Genomic DNA, 24,192 nt, shown 5'->3' with positions numbered 1-24,192 from the left:
CGAAAAAGTATAAGACGTGGAGAGTAGAGGGTAACACGCTCTATAAGTTTATGCAGAACCATTTGCTCGATCCGATCACTAATAGAGAAGAGTGTTGGCGCATGGTAGTGCCGGACGAGCATAGGGAACGCGTGTTGCTCGACGCTCATTGCGAGCCCTCCTCTGGACATTTAGGCCGGGAAAAGACGTACGATAGGTTAGCACGAGAGTACTACTGGCCGGGCGTTTGGTACGACGTTAGTACCTTTATTGCCGAATGTAAAAAGTGCCAGGAGTACAAGACAGTACAACAGGCGCCGCTCGGCTTAATGGGAAAACGTGCAGTAGAACGCTCGTGGGCCGTAGTAGCCACAGACGTAGTCAAGCTACCGCGTAGCAAAAACAGGTTTCGGTATATGGTCGTGTTTCAAGACCTGTTCACCAAGTGGATAGAACTGAAACCGCTTAGGTCGGCAGATGGGCCTGCTCTCGCCGCTGCCTTGGAAGAATTGATTCTATTTAGGTGGGAAACGCCAGAGTACTTGATAAGCGATAATGCGAAAGCATACAAGAGCGTGATCTTCCAGGGTATATTGCGAGAGCATGGCATTGAGCACGTGTTGTGCCCTGCATATCATCAGCAGAGCGATCCGGTCGAACGCGTCAATAAGACGCTGAAAACTATGATCGCTATGTTCGTTGATAAAGACCACCGAAGCTGGGACCGTTATTTGCACGAGTTTAGGCACGCTTTAAATACCGCGCCGCAATCGTCAACTAAGGTATCGCCGGCGTTCTTAAATTTTGGTAGAGATCCTCGGCCGGTTAAAAGTCTTAGGAGAGAGTTAGAAAAGAAGTTGCCTATCACGAAAATTGATACGCAAGCGTGGATGGATCGGCTAACGCGATTGAACGCGCTTCGAGACCTAGTGGCGAAACATATTGAACAAGCTCAAGAAAAGCAAAAGCTTCAATATGACAGAGGTAGAAAGCAAGTACTTTTCCAAGTCGGAGACTTAGTCTGGCGGAAAGTCCATTCGCTCTCTAACGCTGCCGCGGGTAAAAACGCGAAACTAGACCCTAAGTATGACGGTCCGTATGAAATCGTTGGAGTACTCTCACCGGAAGTATACGATTTGCAAACGGATAGCAAACATCGTAGTGCGCGAGTACATGTATCCAAATTAAAGCGATACCTTGCACCTCGAAAGGTTAAAGGAGATTAAGTATAACGTTCACGCTGAAATTAATGAGGTATGTAGTTCGTTCGAGAGGTAATAACTTAAATGTCCGTTGTTTCATTTGAAGGTATCGGTAACTACGTTGCAAAGGAAAAGGGACGACGGATCTGGCAGCCACAGCACCCTTGGAGCCTGACCGAGCCGCACAGTCATCTACCACGATTGAGATGAACTCCCCGAACGCGTCGCGGCAGTCGATGGAGTGGGAAGCTGAGGAGTTGAGCCAGACCGAGGGGCTAGCCGCTTTTCCTTCACAGGAAAGGCAGGCGGCCGCTATGGTCGAGGCTCCCCCGCAGCTTCCTGGCGCCTCAGGCGAAACGGTCGTTAGTGCCAGCCTTGGTTCGCGAGGAGTGCCGACTCCTCCACCGTTACCGGTGAGTCCGCTCCCCTATGAGGCGTTGGGTTTGGTAAGCCTCAAGAAGGGTAAGGCTGCCTCGACGACGTTGCGTTTGGCCGCTCCAGTACGGTACTGGGGAGAGGCCGTGCGCAAGTGCGCGTCGTATCGCCTCACGTCTCTCGCGATACGCGAAGCAGGGGAGAGATCGCGCGTGGCCTCCGCCGCACAAGGCCTGTATCAGCCAGCGGTCATGGCTGATGTCCCTTCGGAACCGTCACCGGATCGACGACATCTTTCGATCGGTCGCGTCCCAAGACCAACTTTCGGGAGGGCCGTCAGGACGCGCGCGAATTCGCGGGGACGGGTCGGACGCCTTAGCCCTTTGCTGGGTCCTTTGGGCACTAACGGGCTGCTGGAGATTTTGGACGAGGATGGCGATTCGGCAAGGGAGATTCCGCGGGTCTCTGAGGTACCTCGATTGGCGCCTCAGAGGCACGTGCATGAACCCTTGCCATGGAAGCCTCTTGCGCTCCAGAGATTAGATCCGGCCTATCAGTTCGTGAGGACTGGTAGACGGGGTGATTTTGCGCCTGCTGGTTACTCGGCTGATGAGAGGAGGCGCGAACACGAGGAGCGTGTTAACGCGGGAAGGAGGCGACGGCGGGCACGGTTCGACATGTCGTCCTGCAACATCGAGTCGCCGTTGCACTCGCGAAACCCGGTGCCTCCGCTATCGGCTCCCTTGGTTGCGGACGTCGCGTCGTTAGAAATCGACCAACCCTCCGTAGCCGGCGCGAGTCGGGTGACAAGCCGGCCGTCGTCTTCTCCGACCTCGTTGCCCGTCCTCCCCGTGCCGACAACTAAGCATGCCTCAACATCATCCGAGGCTGCCCAGCCTGTAAGGCGCGGGGAAAGGCGCTCAGCCGAGTCGGTCCCGGCGAGTGTGCCGGATAGGGCTGGCGCTCAAGGCGCGGGGTTCGGACTTGTGAAGGGAGCCTTCCTCCGAGGGTTGACGCCTGTGCCGTGGGATGATCGTCTAGATCTCCCACCGTTCAGGTGCTTCAATTGCCGGACGGGCTCCCATCGCAGGGCCGACTGCGCGGAGCCGCCGCTCAGGCGCGATTACTGCCGCAATTGCGGGCGGTTGGACACAACCGTCAGCGATTGTCCGCGGTGTCGCCTGGCGTACTCGCTGGAGCAGGCGAGAATCAGTGCTGACCGAGATGCCCTGGCTCCGGCTTTGAGTGAGCCGCTGTCCAGCGGGCCGTATGTCCCACAAGATAGACCGGCACTACAGCAGGCTCCTCAAGGCCAGGAGCCCGTAACGACGGGACGAGCGGCCTCCCTGGCCACTACTCCTGAAGTCGCGCGGAAACTGCGTCATCGTTCGGGAAAGGCCTACCGGAAGAGGCTGGCACGCAAAAGCGCCCGTCAGCTGACGAACGACGCGGAGTCGCGGTCACGGAGTGATTCCGATCCGGTTTCGACGGGGGTCGCCCCGATGGATATATCGGAGACTGCTCCGGTGGATACGTCGGAGGCGCCCCCGGCAACGGGGACTGCTGCGGTTGGTCATCGGCTCAGTGGTGTTGGCGCTCTCACACCTGTAGCCGAGGAGCTTAGAGCCCTCAGGCTCAAGTACCTGGAGGCCAAGAAATAGTCGTCGAGCTTTAAGGTATAGTATCCCTTAGGGATGAACACGTGCACGGTTTGCCTTGGCGGGCCATGTCGTGAGTCTATGCCGAGAGGGAAAGAGAGAGTCTGGAGATCGGAGTAAGGCCTTGTTGTCCTGAGGAGAACTTCGGCCTTCGGAGGGGCTGTAACGGTGCCGGTGGATTCGACCTGCACCGTGTGTTCCCCATCTCTCCCTACCATCGGCGTGGACTCATGGCAGACCTATAGCACATAATTCACGTGCCTGATGCATGCCTGTATGTTTTCAGCATCGCCACCGCAACGAGCAAGAGGAAGAAGGATAGAGAGAGGCAATGGCATTGGTCGGCAAGAGCGCCTGTTACTATGCGCTCTTGTAGGAGAGAAAGAGAGAGAGTGAGAGAAAGAGAGAGATAAGAGAGAAAGAAAGAACGCGATTAGTGTAGGCAGGCGCGTGACACTAGCTGCACTTGACGGTGCCGCGTGCCGCCGATTAGGCAAGAGAGTGGGGAGAGCGTGAAAAGCAGTCTCTCACGCACTCGGAAGCGTACTCGCGACGGGCAGTAGAAAGTGGCCATTAGTAGAGAGAGATGTGCTGACTCCCTGCAGTCAACCGCAAAGAAAGGACTAGAGGAAATCGAGACGACATCAGTATCGGCTACAGATCTAGCCTATCTTTCGTCGAGTCTCCCGGCCACGGACAGATTTGCCTGCAGCCAGACGCTAATACCATCTTCGGCGAGGTCCTGCATCGGAGATCTTCAATTGTCAGGTCAACTTCTAATCTCTCTCTCTCTAATTCTCACTCTAAGGCTACTCACGGCTTGTGCGCTGCGCCAGGCTCTCACGGGCCGGCGCGGCTGGTTCGGTTATTAGCCTAAGTTAAATTATATCGAGTAGGTATCGAGATGGCAAGGCGCTAACGTGCCGGCCATCTCTCTTAGCGATCGTAGATTGTAGTGTAGATAATAAGACGCGCGTTTGAATGTCCGAACTGTATGCTCAGGGTAGCATGATGTAATAAAGGATTTATTAAGATAAAGGGAATGATTATTGCGTCCGCCTTTCTCTTTACCTTGTCAGGAGCGATATACCGCCTCCCTTGCCCTCCTCCTTTTAAATAATTGGTAATAGCGATAGGTGCATCGGCGTTGCAAGCCGACTCTATTACATCTTTTGTAGGCTAAGTACTTATCGGACCACCCTCATATATATATATAAGTATATTAGATATATATGAGTATAGTAGATATATACAGTGCCGGTCAGCCACTTTTACCCCCCCCACGGGCAAAATCAGTCTAACTTCAAAGTTTTATATCTCTGGTAGAAATTAACGTACAGAGACGCGCGTGGGTGCGTTTGAAAGGTCTTTTGGAGAGCTTTCAAATAATATGACTCACGGTTGCCATCGATTGTTTTTTTAAATTTTGCGACAATTATGCAAAATTGAAAATTCTGAAATTTTTCTATTATTTTTGACAATTAGCCAATTTTGGAAAAAAAATCGTACGAAAATTTGAAGTACACCATTTTTTAGCTATTACCAAGCCCTATCTGAATCACTCATCAAAAATTTATTTTCGTCAAATATGACGCGCGCACGGGCATTTTTTCCTGGAAGTGACAGTTTTTTTCAACATTTTTTATCTCCGTCAAATTGTAACAATCGAAAAAAATTTTATAGGAGAAAAAATGTTTATTTTTTCACGTAGAATACTGCAATAATTTTTGTTTTCGGTTTTTCGAAAAATTTTTTTTTTCGGTTTTTTTCAATTTTTTTTTTTCAGTCGGTACGCTAAAAAGATGAGAAACCACAAAAAAAATTTTTTTCCACCCATTCAATAATACTACATAACAAGTATCGTAAATTACATAAAAAAAAAAATCTTTTTTTTTTCGACCTTGAAAAATAATTTAAACCGAAAAAAAAAAATTTTTCGAAAAACCAAAAAAAAAATTTTTGCAGTATTCTACGTGAAAAAACAAACATTTTTTCTCCTATAAAATTTTTTTCGATTGTTACAATTTGACGGAGATAAAAAATGTTGAAAAAAACTGTCACTTCCAGGAAAAAATGCCCGTGCGCGCGTCATATTTGACGAAAATAAATTTTTGATGAGTGATTCAGATAGGGCTTGGTAATAGCTAAAAAATGGTGTACTTCAAATTTTCGTACGATTTTTTTTCCAAAATTGGCTAATTGTCAAAAATAATAAAAAAATTTCAGAATTTTCAATTTTACATAATTGTTGCAAAATTTAAAAAAACAATCGATGGCAACCGTGAGTCATATCATTTGAAAGCTCTCCGAAAGACCTTTCAAACGCACCCACGCGCGTCTCTGTACGTTAATTTCTACCAGAGATATAAAACTTTGAAGTTAGACTGATTTTGCCCGTGGGGGGGTAAAAGTGGCTGACCGGCACTGTATGAATATATATATATAAAAATTTTGGACATGTGTATTATTGATTTTTTTGTTTCTTATATAAACACACACACTCACACACATACACACACATATTTATATAAGAAACATAAAAAAATTACATTTCCAAAATTTTCAATTAACTTGAATATTTTTTTTATTAAAATAACATTCAACATTAAATAAAAAATAGTAAATTAAAAAAGAAAAAAAGTGCATAAATATATTTGAATAATAATAGGCACTTTATTAAAATAAAAAAGAACAAATTTACGCAAAATGAGCATGAACACGCTTGGTAATACTTCGACGACGTATTAGACAATCATGAATTCTTGATGAACATTCCATCTATACAGTGATATGTCTACAAGGTAAGAAGAGTACAGCAATCATAGTATCCAAACATATCTGAGATCTAGTAATATCAAGTTGTCGTAAAATATTGCGACTGTTCAATCCTTTCGATAATTTTATTTATTTTTTCATTCTGTTTGTCAATATTCTTCTTATGATCGCATAGAAGTTGTTCATAAACCGATACCAACCTAATGGTTGCATTTAATTCCCTTTCCGATGCTCATTTCTCCGTCAAATGTAAGTCAGGAAAAATCTTTGTAATAAGACTCTTCATCGATGATAACGCAGGCTCGTTTGAACATGCGTGCGGGTTAGCAGTAGGTACGCTAGCCATTGCGCGCGCTGGCGCTGGCTTTTCCCACGGTGTTGCTGCCCAATACTCGAAATTATACCGTCCACAATCGTCTCTACTGCTGGTATGGCGCTCGATCCGATCGGCACATTGCCGCCACTTCTGTTGAAAATAAAAAGACAGCGGCTACACAGCGCTGATGTTCCGTGACATGGTTATCACCTTCTTCCCAATAACAAACTTCCAAACTACATTTAAAACAGCGCACTCGATCAATCTGCCCCGTATAATAAGACCCTACTGCATACAGATCTGCTGGTTGTACGTGTACACATGTCCATGGAAATGTGAAAATATCTAGCCTCGCCTGTTCAAATCTGCACAAAAAAAATTACAAAAATATATTAACAAATATATATAAAATATGAAATATTCTCTATACACAATAAAAAAATAATTACCTATAGTCAATCTTGTTGATGCTCATTGTAGAATCCTTGTACCACCTTTTTCTTTCTTTCAGACTTTACACGCTACGTAGTACACGCTTGACTTGAATGCGACTGTAAATGAGATGCAAATTATTTTTATAGTAAACGGCTCATGTTTTTCACTTCATTAAAAAAAATTCATACATGCCAGACAATCCATACATTCCATACATTCCATATATTTCATTGAAAAATTACAACCCTTGCATACATTACAGAAAAAAAGTCGATATTTTTAACATTTTTTAAAATAAATTTTAAGGAGTGAAAAGTGGATTTATTCGTGATGTTACGTCAGTGAATATTTCGTTAGCAGTAAAAGTTCAGTGAAAAGAAGAAATGGAGAGCGATAAGACCAACATTCTTCAAGATTTGGAGGAATTTCTCTCGATTGATGCCAAACCGTGGTAAGATGCATTTATTACAGCTGTAGCAGCCCTCAACGATGAATTTTCCTGTGAGGAGTTAGATCAACTTATAGACGAGATGTTTGTATTTTCATTGCGTAACGCTGTTGTTACACCAAAATCTCCAACAAGGGCAGTCCCGGAGTTGCCGCAAACACCACCTCCATATATTAATATTTCGGAGGCGAGAACTATCAAAATGCCACTGACACCTCTGCCGTCAATATTGAAAGTATTTATTTTCATTCTCTTTTACTTTCTCTTACTCTCTCTCTCTTTCTCTCTTTTAATATATATTTTTTTGATATATATTTAAAAGATTCTATTCTCTATATTAAAAAAGAATGAAAATACATGAAGAAGTAACCGTGCACGCGTGTGTGTATGCGTGTATGTGTGTGTATTTGAGAGAGATATATATACTTTAATTCAAATTTAATTTCCCTCTCTCATGTAGAATTCTTATTTTATTCTTTGTTCTCTACCATATTTTTTTCACGCTACTTGATATCTCGGTTTCGTCGTTATCAGCATAGTGCACCGTTATTTCGTGCACTCTCATTCTTTTTAATATAGACAATTTAATATGAAGAACAGATATGTTGTTCATTGTAAATTTATATTTAATTAACTAATTAATTAATTTTTTTATTGATATTATGTAACGGAGAATCCCGGCTAGGCCGATTTCGTCCGTTTGGCTCTCGCGAATGTCCGTGCGCCGCGCGAAGCTGAGAGTGTGTGCGTGTGGTATACACACTCATGCTTCGTTTTTGTTTACGAGGTGCTGAACACGAGCTGAGCTGACGACTGGAGTGATGGAGATGGTGTAGAAGAAAGGAGAGAAAGAGAGATAGAGAGAGAGAGAGCGCGCTCGATTCGCGGATGATCGCGGAAAATTCGAGAGAGTCTCTGCTAGGCTGTGAGCAGAGGAAGTCGCGCGCGTGGATCAAACCGAAGGTCACGGTTTTCCGAAATTAGCCCCACGACTTCGTCGACGATTTTTCGTTTTCAGAGACACGCGCGGTGCGCGGACGAGTATTATAGTGTGAGGCTGAGTCGCGCACAGCCGTGTCCCGAAGTCTACCTGGCACCGATGCGTGTGGGTAACCGGCGAGGTGCGCTGGTATGCGCGCGAGTAGTTTTAACGTGCTGCAGTACCGAGCAACGGAGAGGCGACGAAGACAAAGACAACAGCAATCATCGAGCGAAACAACGGATTAAGGCAGCAGTATTGTCGAGTGAGCGAGAGGACGAGCAAGAAGACAAACAGCTACGACAATAAACACCAGCGAGACGGCCAGCGGGGAGCACACCAGTGACGTTACAGTGCGGAGCGCTCTAGCCGTCAGAGAGGCTGAAGGTCGAGGTCGGTGCCGTGTTTATCTCTTGTTTCTCTCTCTCTTGCATGTTTGAACGCCAGCTTATGGGTGGTAGCACGGCAGACCTGCTGGCTACCCGTTAATAGTTTAACGGTGAGAAGTGTTTGTCGGGCATTTATTGTAACATTTAGTTTTATAAAGGGAATCGGCAGGCTGATCAGCCACCGATTCACCTTCGCGTTCGGATTTATTATTGTGCCGCTCGCAGTGTATAAGCGCGAGATCGCCATCTTATAACCTATTGTTGACGATTAAAGGATTAGTGTGTTAAACCGCTGTTGTGTTTATTCGCCGCTGTATCACTCCTCATCCCGATTTCGAATCTCTGCGTTTAACGTGTTTATGTTCGACATGTTATTCAGTCGTGGGAACGTCTCTTGCTTCCCGAATCCCCGAATAAATAATTTATGCGGACGGCCGCGAGTAACTCAGACGGGAACGGTCGTTGATTCTCCGTTACAACTATTATAGCAGGCGTCGGTCTCTATACTCCCGATTATTATCGACAGTGTTTGTGTAATTTATATTATATATGTATATTGATTTTTAATATATATTGTTTTAATATATATTATATAAAATATAACATTATATTGTTATATATGTATGAATTAATTTTTCCTACATAATATTTTTTACAGGTCTGATGATGATGATGACGTGGAAATGGTGTACGAGGTTATCGTCACGTACCCTCCACCACCATCACGACGCGTGACATACGTTAATCTTGTAACGCCTCCAGCATCCTTCGTAGATCTCGTGAAGCCTTAACAGTTCTTGGTGAATTTAGTTTCACTAGAACAGCAAGAGCAACGAGGAACATCGTACCAACGAGGAAAGGTATGAATTTTTTTTCAATACAAATAATACTCTTTTATTTTTAATCGGAGTAGTTTATTATAAGTTTTTTTTGTTTTTTATTGCAGATCGACGATTACGACGACACCATGCCTGACTGCGAGGGCTGGGAGTACGCATACTGCGTTGCTGGTCGTTGCAATGGGTGGAGTTACCTCTACAGCATTGAAGTCGGAGACACGTTGACAGGACGGAACCTGTCAAGCACGTTATGTGGGCTGTTCCGGTAGCGATCAAGGTTTCCGATAGAAACGAACAGCTAGCAGCCGTCGACATCAACATCAATAAATAGCCAGTAGCTCTCAACATCGAGTCAACCAATACGCACAATCATCACCGGCAGAAAGCGGCCAATATTTGTACGTGATTGGCTGGACGGTGAACCACGCTATAAAATAGCGAAATTGTTCAATGACGACGACAGTAGCACAGCAGCAGTAGTGAGAATTACAATAAGTTTTATTACAGTTTTTATAAATTGTAGTATTTTTATAAATAAATAATAATTTATTATTTCATCTTGGTAGTTGCCCTTATTTATTAAACCATCTTTGGTAAGTGACACATACACACGCACGCGCGCACATACGTTGCACTGCAAAAATAATTCATCGTATACTAGTTATAATAAATATATATAATATTTATTATAATTAGTGTATAATATAACAAAGAATTCATTATATACTAATTATAATAAATATGTATAAATAGCATTATTATTTATATATATTTATATTAGTGCTTGGGCCTTATATCAATCGTGTAGCCAATATACAAAATAAAAATTGTCTGTGGCACTAGTGGCAATGGCTCTAGCGGTAAAGCATCGGCCTCTGGAGCCAGAGGACGCGGGTTCGTTCTCCTGACCTTTCTGTTCGTTTTTTTTTCAATAAAATTGACTTTATTACGTCGAAAAATTTAACACACGCACCTACGCACGAGAAAATAAAAGCGTAGAACTCAGAACGCACGGGCATCAGCTTAGTAAGGGGACGGGAGGATATGAGTTGACAGTGCTGAAGTGAAAATGCACGGGCAGCAGCTCAATTAATAAGATTAGTTTTGATTAGTTTAAGCGTGCATTTGATTGTAGTGTAATAAAAGGTTTTGTCATTTTGAAACTAATAAATGTGGTTTATTTACTCGCTTACTCTTTCGATTGCATTTAGAGCGAAAGTGCCTCTCTTTCTTTCCTATTTAAAATAGATAGAAGCGAGTCAAATCTGTTATAAAGCTAAGCTTAAATCAAAGTTTGCTTTAGAATCGCTACCGCCAACAGAAAGTGTAGCGAAACAACACGCTTTTCGCAATTGGGGGTGGTAAGTCAAAAATAATCATTTGATACTAGTACGAAGTACAATGCGACCCATTCCTCAACAACTGCTCAATGAAATCTCGTGTTCTTGCAGCAAGAAAGGCTGCGTTTATCCTTCGTGCACTTGTAAGAAGAGTGGTTTGCAATGCATAAATCTTTGCGTGAATTGTAGAGAAGACATGTGTTGTAATTTTGAAATAAATAATAAGTCGAATAAATCAGAGGATAAATGTGATATCGATGCGAATAAGTTGGAAAATGAATGTGACAGGGAAAAAGACAATTTAATGTTAGATGATTACATTGTAAATGCCGACTAACTCAAATATACCATTCCATCAAAAAGAAATAGAAAAGAGTGATTAGTTTGTATTAATTACTATACTTGTGTGCGAAAATGTATTTGTACGTATATTTATAAATACGAGATATGTTCAAAAAGTAAGGTGACTTTGTATTTTTAAGAAAAAATATGTATTTATTTATCAATATTTATGTTGTCCCCTTCAAAGTAATCCCCCTCAGTTACAATACACTTATGCCAACGGTTTTTCCAATCCTCAAAGCACTTCTCATAAGCACTTTTCGGTATAGCCTTGAGCTCTTCCAGCGATGCAGTCTTTATCTCTTCAATCGTTGCAAATCTCCGTCCTTTCATAGGTCTCTTTAGTTTTGGGAACAAGAAAAAGTCACATGGGGCCAAATCCGATGAATATGATGGCTGAGGCATGATTGTGCTATTGTTTTTGGCCAAAAAATCTCTCACAAGCAACGATGAGTGAGCAGGGGCATTATCGTGATGCAAAAGCCATGAATTGTTTTTCCACAATTCTGGGCGTTTTCTTCGTATTGCTTCTCGCAAACGGCGCATAACTTCAAGATAATACTGTTTATTGATCGTACGTCCATATGGTAAGAACTCCTGATGCACCACGCCATGGTAATCGAAGAAAACAGTGAGCAAAATTTTGACATTTGATCGAACTTGGCGTGCTTTTTACGGTCTTGGCTCATCTGGGCTCTTCCATTGGGACGATTGGAATTTGGTTTCGATATCATAACCATATACCCATGATTCGTCACCAGTTATGACCCTTTTGCGTAAATCTGGGTCGTCGTTGACGTCATTTAACAGTTCTTGAGCGATGCTCATGCGACGGTTCTTTTGGTCAAAATTTAGCAATTTCGGAACAAACTTCGCTGACACACGTCACATGCCCAAAACGTTAGAAAAAAATTCATGGCACGAGCCAAGCGATATACCAACATCCTCAGCAACTTCTCTGATAGTAATTCGACGATTTTCCAGATTAATTTTCTTCACTGCTTGAACGTTTTCATCAGTTGTTGACGTGCTTGGGCGTCCAGAGCGAGGCTCGTCATTGGCATCTTCCCGGCCATCTTGGAAGAGTTTGTACCACATGTAAACATTTTTTTTACTCAGAATAGTTTCACCGTATGCCACCGTCAACATTTCAAGTGTTTCAGAGCATTTTATTTTATTTTTCACACAAAATTTGATGCAAATCCTTTGATCCATATTTTTCGATAGCAAGAAATCGCCGAGCACGCAAAACACTTATAACCTTTACGCCTCTCATAACCAAACAAAAAATGCTATACACTTGAAACTTGGTACAGATGTTCGGGAAGAGTGTACCAACATAACAAAACAAAAAATCGATAATTGAAAGTACGTTGCCCGTGAAATTTGAAAAGTCACCTTACTTTTTTAACACACCTCGTATTATACCTCTTTCTATTGTTCAATAATAATATACAGGGTGGCCCATTTTAAGTGATCCACTCAGATATCTAGATTGGAGTGAGTTTTATCGAAAAAAGTTTCAGACAAAAGTTACTCAACTTTGAGGGGGCCATGTTTCTATGACCTTGGATTTGACCTTGGAGGTCATGTTCAAGGTCATTTCAAGGTCAACTTTGTTTTTTTAAATAGGAACCCCCATTTTTGACCCCGGATTCGGAAAGAGCGGGAAATTTTACGTCCAAAACGGCATTTTTAAATTTTTTTTCATGGCCTAGAGAAGGTCGATTTAAGGTCAAATGCTTGAAAAACTACCTAAAAGCGTTTTTTTTAATTTTTTAGATATCGAAAAATGACCTCTACAAAATTTGTTCAGAATAGAGTGGGCCACCCAATGCACCAAAAACCTTTGACCTTTAACCTCATTTTGAAGGTCATTTCAAGGTCGAAGTGTTTTTTGTAATGGAAACCCCTCTTTTTGACCCCGGATTCGCACATAGCGCGAAACTCAACACAATACCTTATCCAAACGTCGGATTTAATGCAGTTTTTCAAGCATTTGACCTTAAATCGACCTTCTCAAGGCCATGAAAAAAAATTTAAAAATACCGTTTTGGACGTAAAATTTCCCGCTCTTTCCGAATCCGGGGTCAAAAATGGGGGTTCCTACTTAAAAAAACAAAGTTGACCTTGAAATGACCTTGAACATGACCTCCAAGGTCAAATCCAAGGTTATAGAAACATGGCCCCCTCAAAGTTGAGTAACTTTTGTCTGAAACTTTTTTCGATAAAACTCACTCCAATCTAGATATCTGAGTGGATCACTTAAAATGGGCCACCCTGTACTATTGAACGACATTGTACGTGAGTTACCATCAAATATATATACAAAAAATATCAATTATATGTATATATATGTATTGTAATGGGATGTGAATTCCGTTTTAATTTCTTTGTCTCGTCCGATGCGCAGTCGTACCGGAATGCGCGCAGCGAGATCGAAATAATCAGTCTTGTTAACTATCCGGAGAGCAGGAGAGGACGGGTATCAGTCAATCAACTTACTAATAGAAAAAGACGACAGTAAATTATCATTTCAATCATGCATAGACTAGTTTATTTATCATCGTAATCTACAACACGTTTGACCAGTGCATTTACGCTTATACGGTATGCGCGACAACCTTACGCACCGTTATTCCATTTACAATCATTCGTTTGCGATATTCGTTTGCATGCTCGCTACCGATTTCCTTGTATTCGCAGATGTGAGGGGAGAGCTAAGATGTTACGTGCAGTCGCTTATCGAAAACTATAACGCGAAGCTGGCCAGCTTACCTTATATGATTATTCGCACGGTTAAGAGGAGCAGTTCAATGTCGTAGTTCAGCGCGTGGCTCAGGTTGCCACTTTCCCACTTAAACACGAGGCTCTCTCTGTCGTTGTGCTATTTCCGTCGGACGGATTCAGTAACCTCGTGGCTGGCCTCCGATGGCGTCTCGGCTAGCCACTCGAAGCAGCATCAACGAAGAACTATAGGCCGTCTAATGTTCACGCTCCTTGTGGCGTTCACACGCACGCACGTCACTGCCGGTGCTAGAGGCACTCCTGGGTTCGGACAGGTTATTCGCGAATTTCGGGTAACTGCTCAGCTCTAGCGTTATTGCTCCTGGGCCCCTGCACGTTGTTGGCGCTCTCCCACTGGTCCTTTTCTCTTCGCGCGCGTTCCTTCCCATTTCGGAACGAGTTCCCGTTTTCGACTTACCCGGGCCAGTAGGTGCTGCCCTCGCAGGCAGCCACGCGATCAAGACGGTAGCACAAATCGGATGTTTACCGTCACAGTATATATAATTCATATAATTCAAGTAATATTGATATCAATAAAAGGAAAACTAGAGCTCTCTCATACATAATAATAATAAGAACTAAATGAATAAATAATCATGATCAATAGTTGGAATAAATTAATATGAAGATATGCGCTCACCCACCGTACTATGGCTATTCCTATATACGCCATTCTCCCGCCGCCGTTGCGTGTCGTCTCTTTCCACTCTCGCTTCAGTTTTCTACGCGCGGCCGTTCAGAGCCATGTTCCACAGCAGTTATAGCCTATTTCCCCCAACTTTCTCAAAAAACTGGAATGAAAGTTTTGTTGCGCATGTTATATATTTTTCAAATCCGTTTTGAAAATTAAAATCGGACTATCTCTATCGCAAAGACGGATTTTACAAATAAAGGCGAAAATTGTTTAAACTGTTGTAGCGTCGGGAACTAATTACCGCACAGCGTCCAGTTTTCGTGTTCTTAAAATAACCATATACCCCTGTCTAAATTTTAAATCTGAGTTCTCCAAGTTAAAAATAATAGAATTATGAATTTTCAAAAAAAAACCAAATTTCCTAGTTTTTCCGACTTTTTTTCAGCCTGTATTGATCGCACCACATTGCGCGATAACTTATTTTCTTTGAAATCCAATTGCTTACAACTTTGCTACTGTTGTCATCGAAATTGCAATAATACCTTTCGCTCTAAAAACAAAAACCAAAATAAACGATTGCATCGAGTTGCGTGTCCAAATTCACGCTCACGAAAGCGAATCGGTAGCAGAGGTACTGATTCGCTTTTTCTGCCCTTAATACTAACGGTATAGAAATAATTACGCCTGTACAAAATGAATCGGCAATGGCAACCGGCAGTGTAGCTGGCAGATCTGCCACGCGAACCACAACAAGCTGACATCCAAAGCATGTGTGACAGAGGGAGAGAAACACAGCATAGACCTCGTCCGTCATCCTCTTGCTATATCGCTGGTGTTGTCATCGCCTTCGTCGTTGTTGTTTCTGTCGTTGTTTCTGTTATTGCTGCCATTGCTATTGTTTATCGCTGTGATTGTCTCGCATCGCTATTGCTACTGTTGTTCGTTACTGTTTACCTCGAAATTCTATCGCATTACTTGTAGCAATGCCCGCTCACGCACGCACCTGCATCGGCTCACTGGAAACTCACGTAAACGTCTGAAGAAAAAACGCGCAAGATGGCCTTTTGCGCAACCTTGCAGATATTAACTACAAAATCAGCACGAGGATGTGTGCGTAAGTTCCCAATGTTTGTTTCCTATCGTCTGTCCCGCTCGTTCTTTTATCTTCCATCTCTCTCCCTTTTCTCTCTTCTATCTTGTATCTATCTCTCTCTCTCTTTTCACTCTTCTTCTTCGTTACCTGTGCCTTTCTCTGCTGCTTGTTCTCGCATCGGCACCTCGACAAGAAAAACAAGCATAAGTGTGTGCTCTACACGCATAAACTTGCTGTTTGGTACGGCACATGGACCTCATGGACCTCAGCGAGAGTCCGATGGTAGAACGCCGGTCATGCCACGATTCTCCGTCACAAGTTAATAAATATAAATATAATCTGAACAATGAACATCCTTAGAATTATTTTCATCTATCTTATAGAACTCAATATTTTAACGTTTGGCTGTATTACAATAAAAAATTTTAATCAATAGTATTTTTTTCAGCATGTTCCATTCAACGCACCTTTCTTTACAACATGGTTCTTCACGAACTGGACAGTTCTATATTTTCCAATTTACTTTTTGAACCAAAGCATGAAATCTAAGTGTTTAACATCATCAGAAATATTGTCAGATAGTATCAGAGGATTTAGAGACAAAGGTCTCACGGGAGGAAGATTTTTAACACGTTGCAGTCTCTTCTGTGGTCTTTGGGTGACAACTAATTACATGTACATTTATTCACTTCGTATATTACTTGCAACTGATGTTATGACTCTCTTCGCAACTAATGTTGCATGTGTCTATTTACTCTCTTGGGTTATTTTGCACGAACAATTTGTTGGTGTAAGGGTGAGTGGAATTCTTTGTTTACCTATATGTGTCATCATAATATGTACGAAAATTTATAATAGATCAAAAAAATCCTATTGTATATCAATTCGTTATTTTCAAAATAATATGTAATTAACTATGGAGGGTAAGAACTTTTATGATACTATTTAAATAACTTCAAATTGCTTAGGGAATCATTTCTGTAATTCAAATATTCCATTAACATCTTAATTTATAGACATATTACGTAAATTTCTTTACATTTACATAATTATTTAAAATTAATGATACAATATTTTTGAATACAATATTTTAGAAAACATGATTTTTCACATAATACTTAATCTACGAACCCTGAACTCATCAAATCCCAAGTTTACAACCCTCAAGCTATAAACAAATGTCGAATATCTTTAACAGCAACGTCCGTTTCCAGAACCAACCGTGAGAAGGTATTGATCACTGAGTTATCTTTTTTTTTGTTTTTGTTTTTTAAATTTTACTAGTATTATTATTTTTAAAGTTTTAAACAACATACTTTTAGTATTACGTACGATTGTTGTAATTTTATTGTTCTTGAAAATACTTGAGTGCAAAGTTACTATTTGAAAAAATCAGTATCTTAAGTTTTTATATAGGTAGAAATATAAGCTTACTAATAGAAATATAAGCTTGTAATTTATGCACAGTTATGACATCATCACGTTTGAGTAACCAACAGTAGTCGGCTCTTATGACAGAATCCCATCATCCTGGATACCTAGATTCAATAACTAGTAGGTCCTGGTGAAATTTCTCTTCCTTACATCACCTATATTTCCTTCCAAAAAGAAATCGAGATGGTCTTGCAAAAAATGTAGTTTTTGACTCATACAGCATCCTAGATCTTTAAATTTTTCTAATATATCTTTTATAAGCTCTTTGTAATTGTTTTCTTTTTTATTTCCTAAGAAACCATTTATGATTTTTTAAATGCTTACCAGGCATTTTTTTCTTTGATAGACATAGTTTTCTGTAAATCATCATCTTTACACAGTAATGAAATTTGAGGTCATAAAAATTCTGATTTTATTTTTACGTCACCAAGTTTTGGAAATTTTTTATGTAAATATTGAAAACATGCACTTGATTGATCGAGCGCTTTTACGAACAGGTTCATTAGACCTAATTTTATATGGAGTGGAGGTAAAAGAATTTTTTTTGGATCAACTAACGCTTCGTGAAAGATGTTCATGAATTCGGGTATCAGACTCTTCCTACTAAGCCATTTCTCTTTTACCCAGAGCTCCTTATCAGCTCTACTATCTCACTCGTAGATGAAACATGGTTATTTGGTGTATCCACTTTGTTGGTCCAGAAAAATGGATATGACTTTAAAATCTCTTCCATTTATGTCTTTTGTAATCTATTTTTTCAAGAAGCAGTTTCATGTTTTCATATTTCTCATCTAAAACTGTTGAATATCCAATAGGAACGAACACGTATAGATTTCCATTATGAAGGAGAGCTGCCTTCAAACTGCGGGTAGAGAAATATATAAAAAGTCATTACTCGTCTGGATTCTAAGTTTTAAGGCCTAAAGCAGCCATTCAACCTGAAACATCGTTGCCAAAGGTTAATGATTCTGCCTCCGTAAAATATTTTAGAAATTCTTCCTAGCGATTTTTTTACTAAGTAAAAGTTACCTTGGGAGAATTCGCATGTTTTTCTTGTAATCTTCAAGTTAACACCATCGACTCTTCGTTTGAATTCTCTAAATCTCGATTGAAGTTATTGAACTCAGCCTGATTAAACGTATAAGGTTGACCAAACGATGAGCGCAGTTCGTTGCTACTATAAACAACTTTAAATTCATTTTCATCCTTGTTATCTTTGTATCTTTGTTCTCTTTCTTCTTCTTCTACTTCTTTTTCATCTTCTTCGTCTTCTTCTTCTTTTGCTTCCATTTTGATTTTTGGAACAGGAATGAGATTTTTAGGTGCACGAGGAGTAGGTCTTGTAACAGATTGTACGTTTGTATATTCAATAGTGTGTTTATTTTTGCTATTGAAGGTACTCATTTGTTTACCATCGTGGCATAAACAAAAATAGCAATCATCGACGTGATTTTTTGGTACCCCCATTGGTGGGGTTTTAGTGATTTTTTGGTCTCCCATACTACAGGACTACCAAATGACATACACTTTCTTTTTCCATTTTTCCAATGCGTTAAACCTACTCTGCACGTATCGTAAATCATGTTAAGAACCTAGGTTTTATTTAAATTGGTCAATTCATTATTAAAATATTCTTTGTACAATAATTTGATAGACGTTGTTATGAATTGACGTTATTTAGTTGAGACGAAATCACTAGTCATAATAAAACTTCTACGGATCATTTGTACACTCTCGTGAAGACATTTTTTATGAAAATTCAAGTTTTTGACTTAAAATAATATTTAAAATGCTGTTTAATACAAAGTGTGAAGAAAATGTCTTAATTACGTTAATAATATCTGAAGATTTTCAGTTCATTATATTGATAGGAACAGAGCTAGCATTTTCAGTTTTTAAACTAACTTAATATAAATGATGAAGATCTGCCGTTCAAAAAGATACAAGTATTTGATACAGCGAAAATACAAGGATAAAGATTTCTAATTTTATTAAGAATAAAATTCTAATTGAACAGCAACTTTACTACTTTATGAATTGAACATACATAAGATGTAAAAATGAGTAAATAAAAATAAATAAGATCAAAAAATGAAAAATAAATAAATATAATTAACTAAAAAATATAAATATAGTATAATTAAAAGCTTGAAATATACCGTAAAACAAAAACAATTGACTTTATTGCAAGGAGTTCTTGATATTTTGAATACTTATCCGTTAGCTCACCGCTCAAATACGATCTCTAACATGGATAGTAATATTTGCACTGCTAGTATCAAGTTAGAAATATATCGTTTGACTGTTGCACGATTTTAGGTTAAAGTATTCATCGTTGAACCGACCTCTGCTTAAATACTCACGATATCAGTGGATATAGGTTAGGTATATAAAGATGTCCAGTAATGCTTTATCCTGTAAAAAATACTATTTCAATCATCCACACTGACTTTATATCTGTAGAAAAAACGTCTCATGGGGATTCTGAGGTTATAATACAGTTTCGATAATGAGTATCGCTTCGATGATTCAAATGACAATAAAATACGTTACATCGATTTTTCAAATGACTCACTCTATTTTCAGACTTTAAAGAAATTGCTATAATAGTAAACTTCAATTGACGATATCTCGGACAGAAAGAAGATATTTAAAACTTAAAAAAGGGTTTTAGGAGATAAGAGTGCTCCTTTAAGATAGCGTACTCAGTTTTCCCAAAAAAAGAATTTATTCAAGATGTTATTGTACCTCAAAAACAGCTAAAAACAACATTTTTTGCACTTTTGGGTTAGGATATTTAACAAACTTGATATGATAGAGTAATTTTAAGGTCAGATTTGAAGTCAGAGACCCAAAATCTACCGCAAATAACCCGTCTTATCTAATGAGCAAGTTTCACGTCAGGTTATGTTATTATCATATATAAAATGCTTGTCATTATAAGGGTTTAGTACTGTCTTTTCTTCTTTTTCTGTGAATACTTGATGTAATTTGATTCGTAATTTACACTGGCTACATTTAATAATTTCTACTCCTTTTAAGCATTTTCGTTAATCTGCATGCGTGATACTATTTTTAATTGTATGTTTTTTCACTCCTTTTGCCTTTTTCAGAGGTTCCTTATTTGCTATTTCAGTACTGTACAGATTACTTCATAAACCAATGTACTTTATCATAATGGAGGCATTGACTCATTCATTATGACTCTTTCGAAAACTTTTTTGTGAGCGAAAGGCATATCATATTGATTATCAATTAGATAGTCTGCTTTATCTTCTTTCATAATCTCATACATATCAACGTCTTGAATCTTATACATGAAGCTGTCCATATCGGTATCAGTAATTTGCATTTTTAACCAATTTGTTGCTTCATATATCCATAGAGAAAATCATAAACTAATGTATTTGAAAGATCTAGTACACACAGTCCAATGTATATGGGTTTTATAATACTGATAGTTATCTGTGATAATTATACTACTGCTAAATTTTCATAAAAGACGAAACTACTGTGACAGTTAGTGTATGCATTTTTCATACTTTTCCGTTATGAGGGAGGCGCAGCGTAATCAAACATTACCACCCCTCTCCCTGGGCACCGAAGGTTGGCATAGCCCACTGTCTTTCACTTCTTCGTTTTTAAATATACTTTGGAGATCCGAAAGTCACGTTTGCTACGACATCCCTGACGCTCACAGGGAGTCGGAGCCTTGTTAATCTAAGACGGCGACTTCCTCGAAAAAAATACCGATCTTTTCAAGGTTCGACACTCAAGGAGAGTGGAACTAAAGGCTTGATCCTCGGTTTGGGCGCGACGGGACTTTAGTTGTCCCGACGTCTACCGCGTCGAAAGCACGCGGCATACAAATCTTAAGAGATTGGCTTGACCAGATACCACTACCCCGCAGAGGCAAACCCAAATTGGGATGTGAGAAGAAAGATGCAGCTAGGACAGTCAGAGGAAATTCCTAAGACGATCAACCAGCTAAGCCTCCCCTCCTGGGCTCCTTCAAAAACATCCCACCCTGCGTACCTGTATTAAGGGATTGCTCCCACGACTCACAGGTCCCTCGTTTTGACGTACCAGGGCACGTCTTCCCATTGCGTTTCAGTCATCCCCGCTCACGCTGGTGGGTATCCGTTATTCGAAAAGTTGTTTCCTGATTTTCGCCTCAATTTCGGATTGCGCTTTCTATGGAAAGGCTTTTATGACTCACTAATATTGATCTCTGCTCTTTCGATTAATATTTGCTGACTTTGAGTCAGGGTTTCGGGGTCTCGCCTAGCCGACAAGGCAGTTTTCAGTATTCGTGCCAGTCATGCCACTCATTCGAATCAATTTCCGAAATTGAGGCTTAAATCAGGTGTTTTATTAACGTTCAAAATTAGCGTTCAAATTATTATGTTGACCATATGGCCTGCGTTCTCATAAGAGATTGTTGTGTGTTTTGCCTCCTATCTCCTTGCGGAGATAGTGTTTTCAGCCCCACTGTGTGGAGGTACACACATCCGCACTTGTGACTGCAAGTATTCTTTCAGTTCACATTACATTCACTTCGGGTCGACTTGCATGTACTGCATGTTGAGGGCAATCGGTGACGCATTTTGTACATCAGTATTTGCATATGCCCGTACAGAAAAGAGAGGTTTAAGACATTCTCTCCCAAAGCAACGAATGTTTGTTTGAGAAGTCTCAATTCTCTGTCGAGAAAGACAATCATAATCCGCCGCTTTAACAAAAAAATTTTTGCACAAAGTGACCTGGCCAACCTCACGGCTGGCCATATGGTGCACCATGTGCATCATCTATGTTTTTGCTAAGTGGATCGTAATCGAACTTCCTGTGAGCATCCCGATTGCAACCGCCGGAACTACTGTGACAATGGAGTTGTGCAATTCGTGCTTCAGCGCTATATCGGCTATCCCACTGATTAACTAGTTTGACATCTTTTCGTTTCTTTTCGTCCGTCATCGTTTTACCATATACTGTATTAATCATAAGCTTGTAAAATAAATTTTCAAACTCATTTTTAGCTTGTTTTCTTTTTTCTGTATTTAAATCTACGTAAAGTTTGAGCCATAGTTTTTGTTTGAAATCTAGCGCTCTACGTTTCTTTTTGCGTTTGAGACCATATTTCAGAGCTTGTTTTAACGCTCTATAATAAATAACGTATCGTTCTTTATTATAAAGTGTTGTCAACAATTTTTTCTGTTTTGATCCGAGTGGTTTAACATACATTAGAAGCCAGTTTATCTAGAGATGAGGACAAAATCGAAAGGAATAGATGAATCGAAAGCAAATCCGACTGTTTGCAACTTATATGAAAGATATGTAGCGTTTCTTATTTTCTGTGAGAACAGAGACTTTTCCTTTAAATTCTGTATTAGTAGAAATTTCTGTTATAATAAAATGAGAGTCATAGTCTATAAAGTTATGAAATATTACTGGTTTAAAAGTAGCATTTTTATAATTCAAATGGTAACGATTACACAGCTCCACAAAAAAAAATGAAAGTATTTTCCCCGATATCTGACTGTATGTTCTTTATGTTTTTGAGGTCGCTGAATCCGAATCCGGGGTCCGTTTGACTCCATCACGTCAGGGTTAAGGGCATTTGAAGGTCAAATTGCGAATCGACCCGTTTAAAAATTTAAAATAAATTCATAATATATTTTTGGGATTCCTGATTCCAAATCCAATCTTTTTTGAACCTCAACATGTCAGAATCAAGGTCAAACGGAGGTCAAATCATTCAAATCGGATGATACAATATTTTTGACTCCAGATTCTGAAAGAGCGGAAAATTTTACGTCCGAATACGTAGTAACTTTTTTTTTAAACCGACTTCTGTAGGTCGCGTTGCGGTTATCACTTAAAACATTCATTGTCTTCATTTTTAACATTGATACTGTAACGGGATCGATTAACTGATGCAAATTGGGTTTATTTAAGAACAATCTCCCACGATGCAGAGATAACCACCGCTCCATTAATTATGTATGAGCATGCGTGTATTCGCCTTTACGATTGATATTTTAGCTCCAATGTCTCCTTTCCAATAGAGTTCAACTCACCTTAAGTCACCTGACTTGTGACACTTGCTTTCTCTTAGATGTACAGAGACTAATGTTTCTTTCCACTATTCCCTAGATAAAATCGGTTTAAAAAACTATCAGGTGACGGATCCGTTAAATTAAAGGGAAACGAAAGAACGTAATGCGGCGAATAAAAATCAAGACGTTTATAATAATAAAAGATACAGTATTTTGTGGGCCGAAAGATTTGCTCACGCGTATAAGATTTACATTTATCTGGGGGGAGAGAGAGAGAGAGAGAGAGAATTCGAAATTCTACCGCGAAATGGTCACGTATAAAAATACTTTCGGAAGTATTTCGTTGTGCGGAAAAAGAGGAGCTACACCTATCCTGCGCTGCAATTATCACTCGTAATTAATGTTGGCAAATGATTTCTTCACCCGGGTGATGCTTCAACGATGCTGCTCTTAGCTCTTAGATCGGTTGCTGCTCATCCGACTCCTCGCTGATCTTGGCTCAGTTGCTTTTTCCTCGCACATCGCTATCACCCACGCACGTACCAAAAAATTCGTTCAGCAAACGGCAAAACACAAGAGAAAATTTTGGCGGTTTTCTGCACAACAGCTGAGGCTAAACTGAAAATTAAACTCGCGCGCGCCCCCTCTCTCTCCTAAACGTTCGCTCTCGCACTCTTAGTATGTCGAATCGCTAAGGTATTAATTGATCAAATCAACTACTGTTGCAGCACATGCTTTTTTATTGATTAAAAATATCGGTAATGAAATATATGAGCTTGGTCTAGAGCATTGTACTTATTTATATTAATAGTGAGTCGAGCAATAATTTTTAATGACTAGCCTGAGTCTCTTTCTTGAAATTCATCTATATTATTAAGTAAAACGTCTTTGTCATTATTTTCAAACCACCTATTAAGGTCACTGTTGATTTTTTTTATTATAACTTATACTGCCACTTCTGTATTTATCTTTAAAATATTATGAATATCTAATTTGTAATAGTTGATTTGTAGCAATTTGAAATGTTTTTATATCTAAGTGATTTTGATTAACTATGTATGCTCTATTAATACGATTTTCAAATCCGGAATGAGTTGTTCTCCAAATAACT

At 40.1% G+C, this 24,192-nt stretch overlaps 1 protein-coding gene across 4 annotated transcripts in view; it reads left to right on the top strand.

The window, feature by feature from the left end:
- LOC131663039 (solute carrier family 35 member F3) overlaps positions 1-24,192 on the top strand; it is a 1,047,178-nt gene that overhangs the window by 520,654 nt on the left and 502,332 nt on the right. For 3 of the 4 annotated variants that reach the window (XR_009301820.1, XM_058933091.1, XM_058933092.1), the window contains exon 5: positions 16,040-16,387. The exons of the other annotated variant lie outside the window; for it this stretch is intronic. Coding sequence is in view for 2 of the 3 variants with exons in the window: in XM_058933091.1 (XP_058789074.1) it covers positions 16,040-16,387 (348 nt within the window). In the remaining variant the exon portion in view is untranslated. The remainder of the gene's footprint in view (positions 1-16,039; positions 16,388-24,192) is intronic. 4 annotated transcript variants of the gene reach the window in all.

Source organism: Phymastichus coffea, unplaced genomic scaffold (assembly GCF_024137745.1).
Source record: "Phymastichus coffea isolate CEN01 unplaced genomic scaffold, Cenicafe_Pcof_1.1 PCOF00030, whole genome shotgun sequence".
In the NCBI taxonomy this organism is placed as follows: Eukaryota; Metazoa; Arthropoda; class Insecta; order Hymenoptera; family Eulophidae; genus Phymastichus; species Phymastichus coffea.
This window is presented reverse-complemented; position numbering and strand designations above follow the sequence as displayed.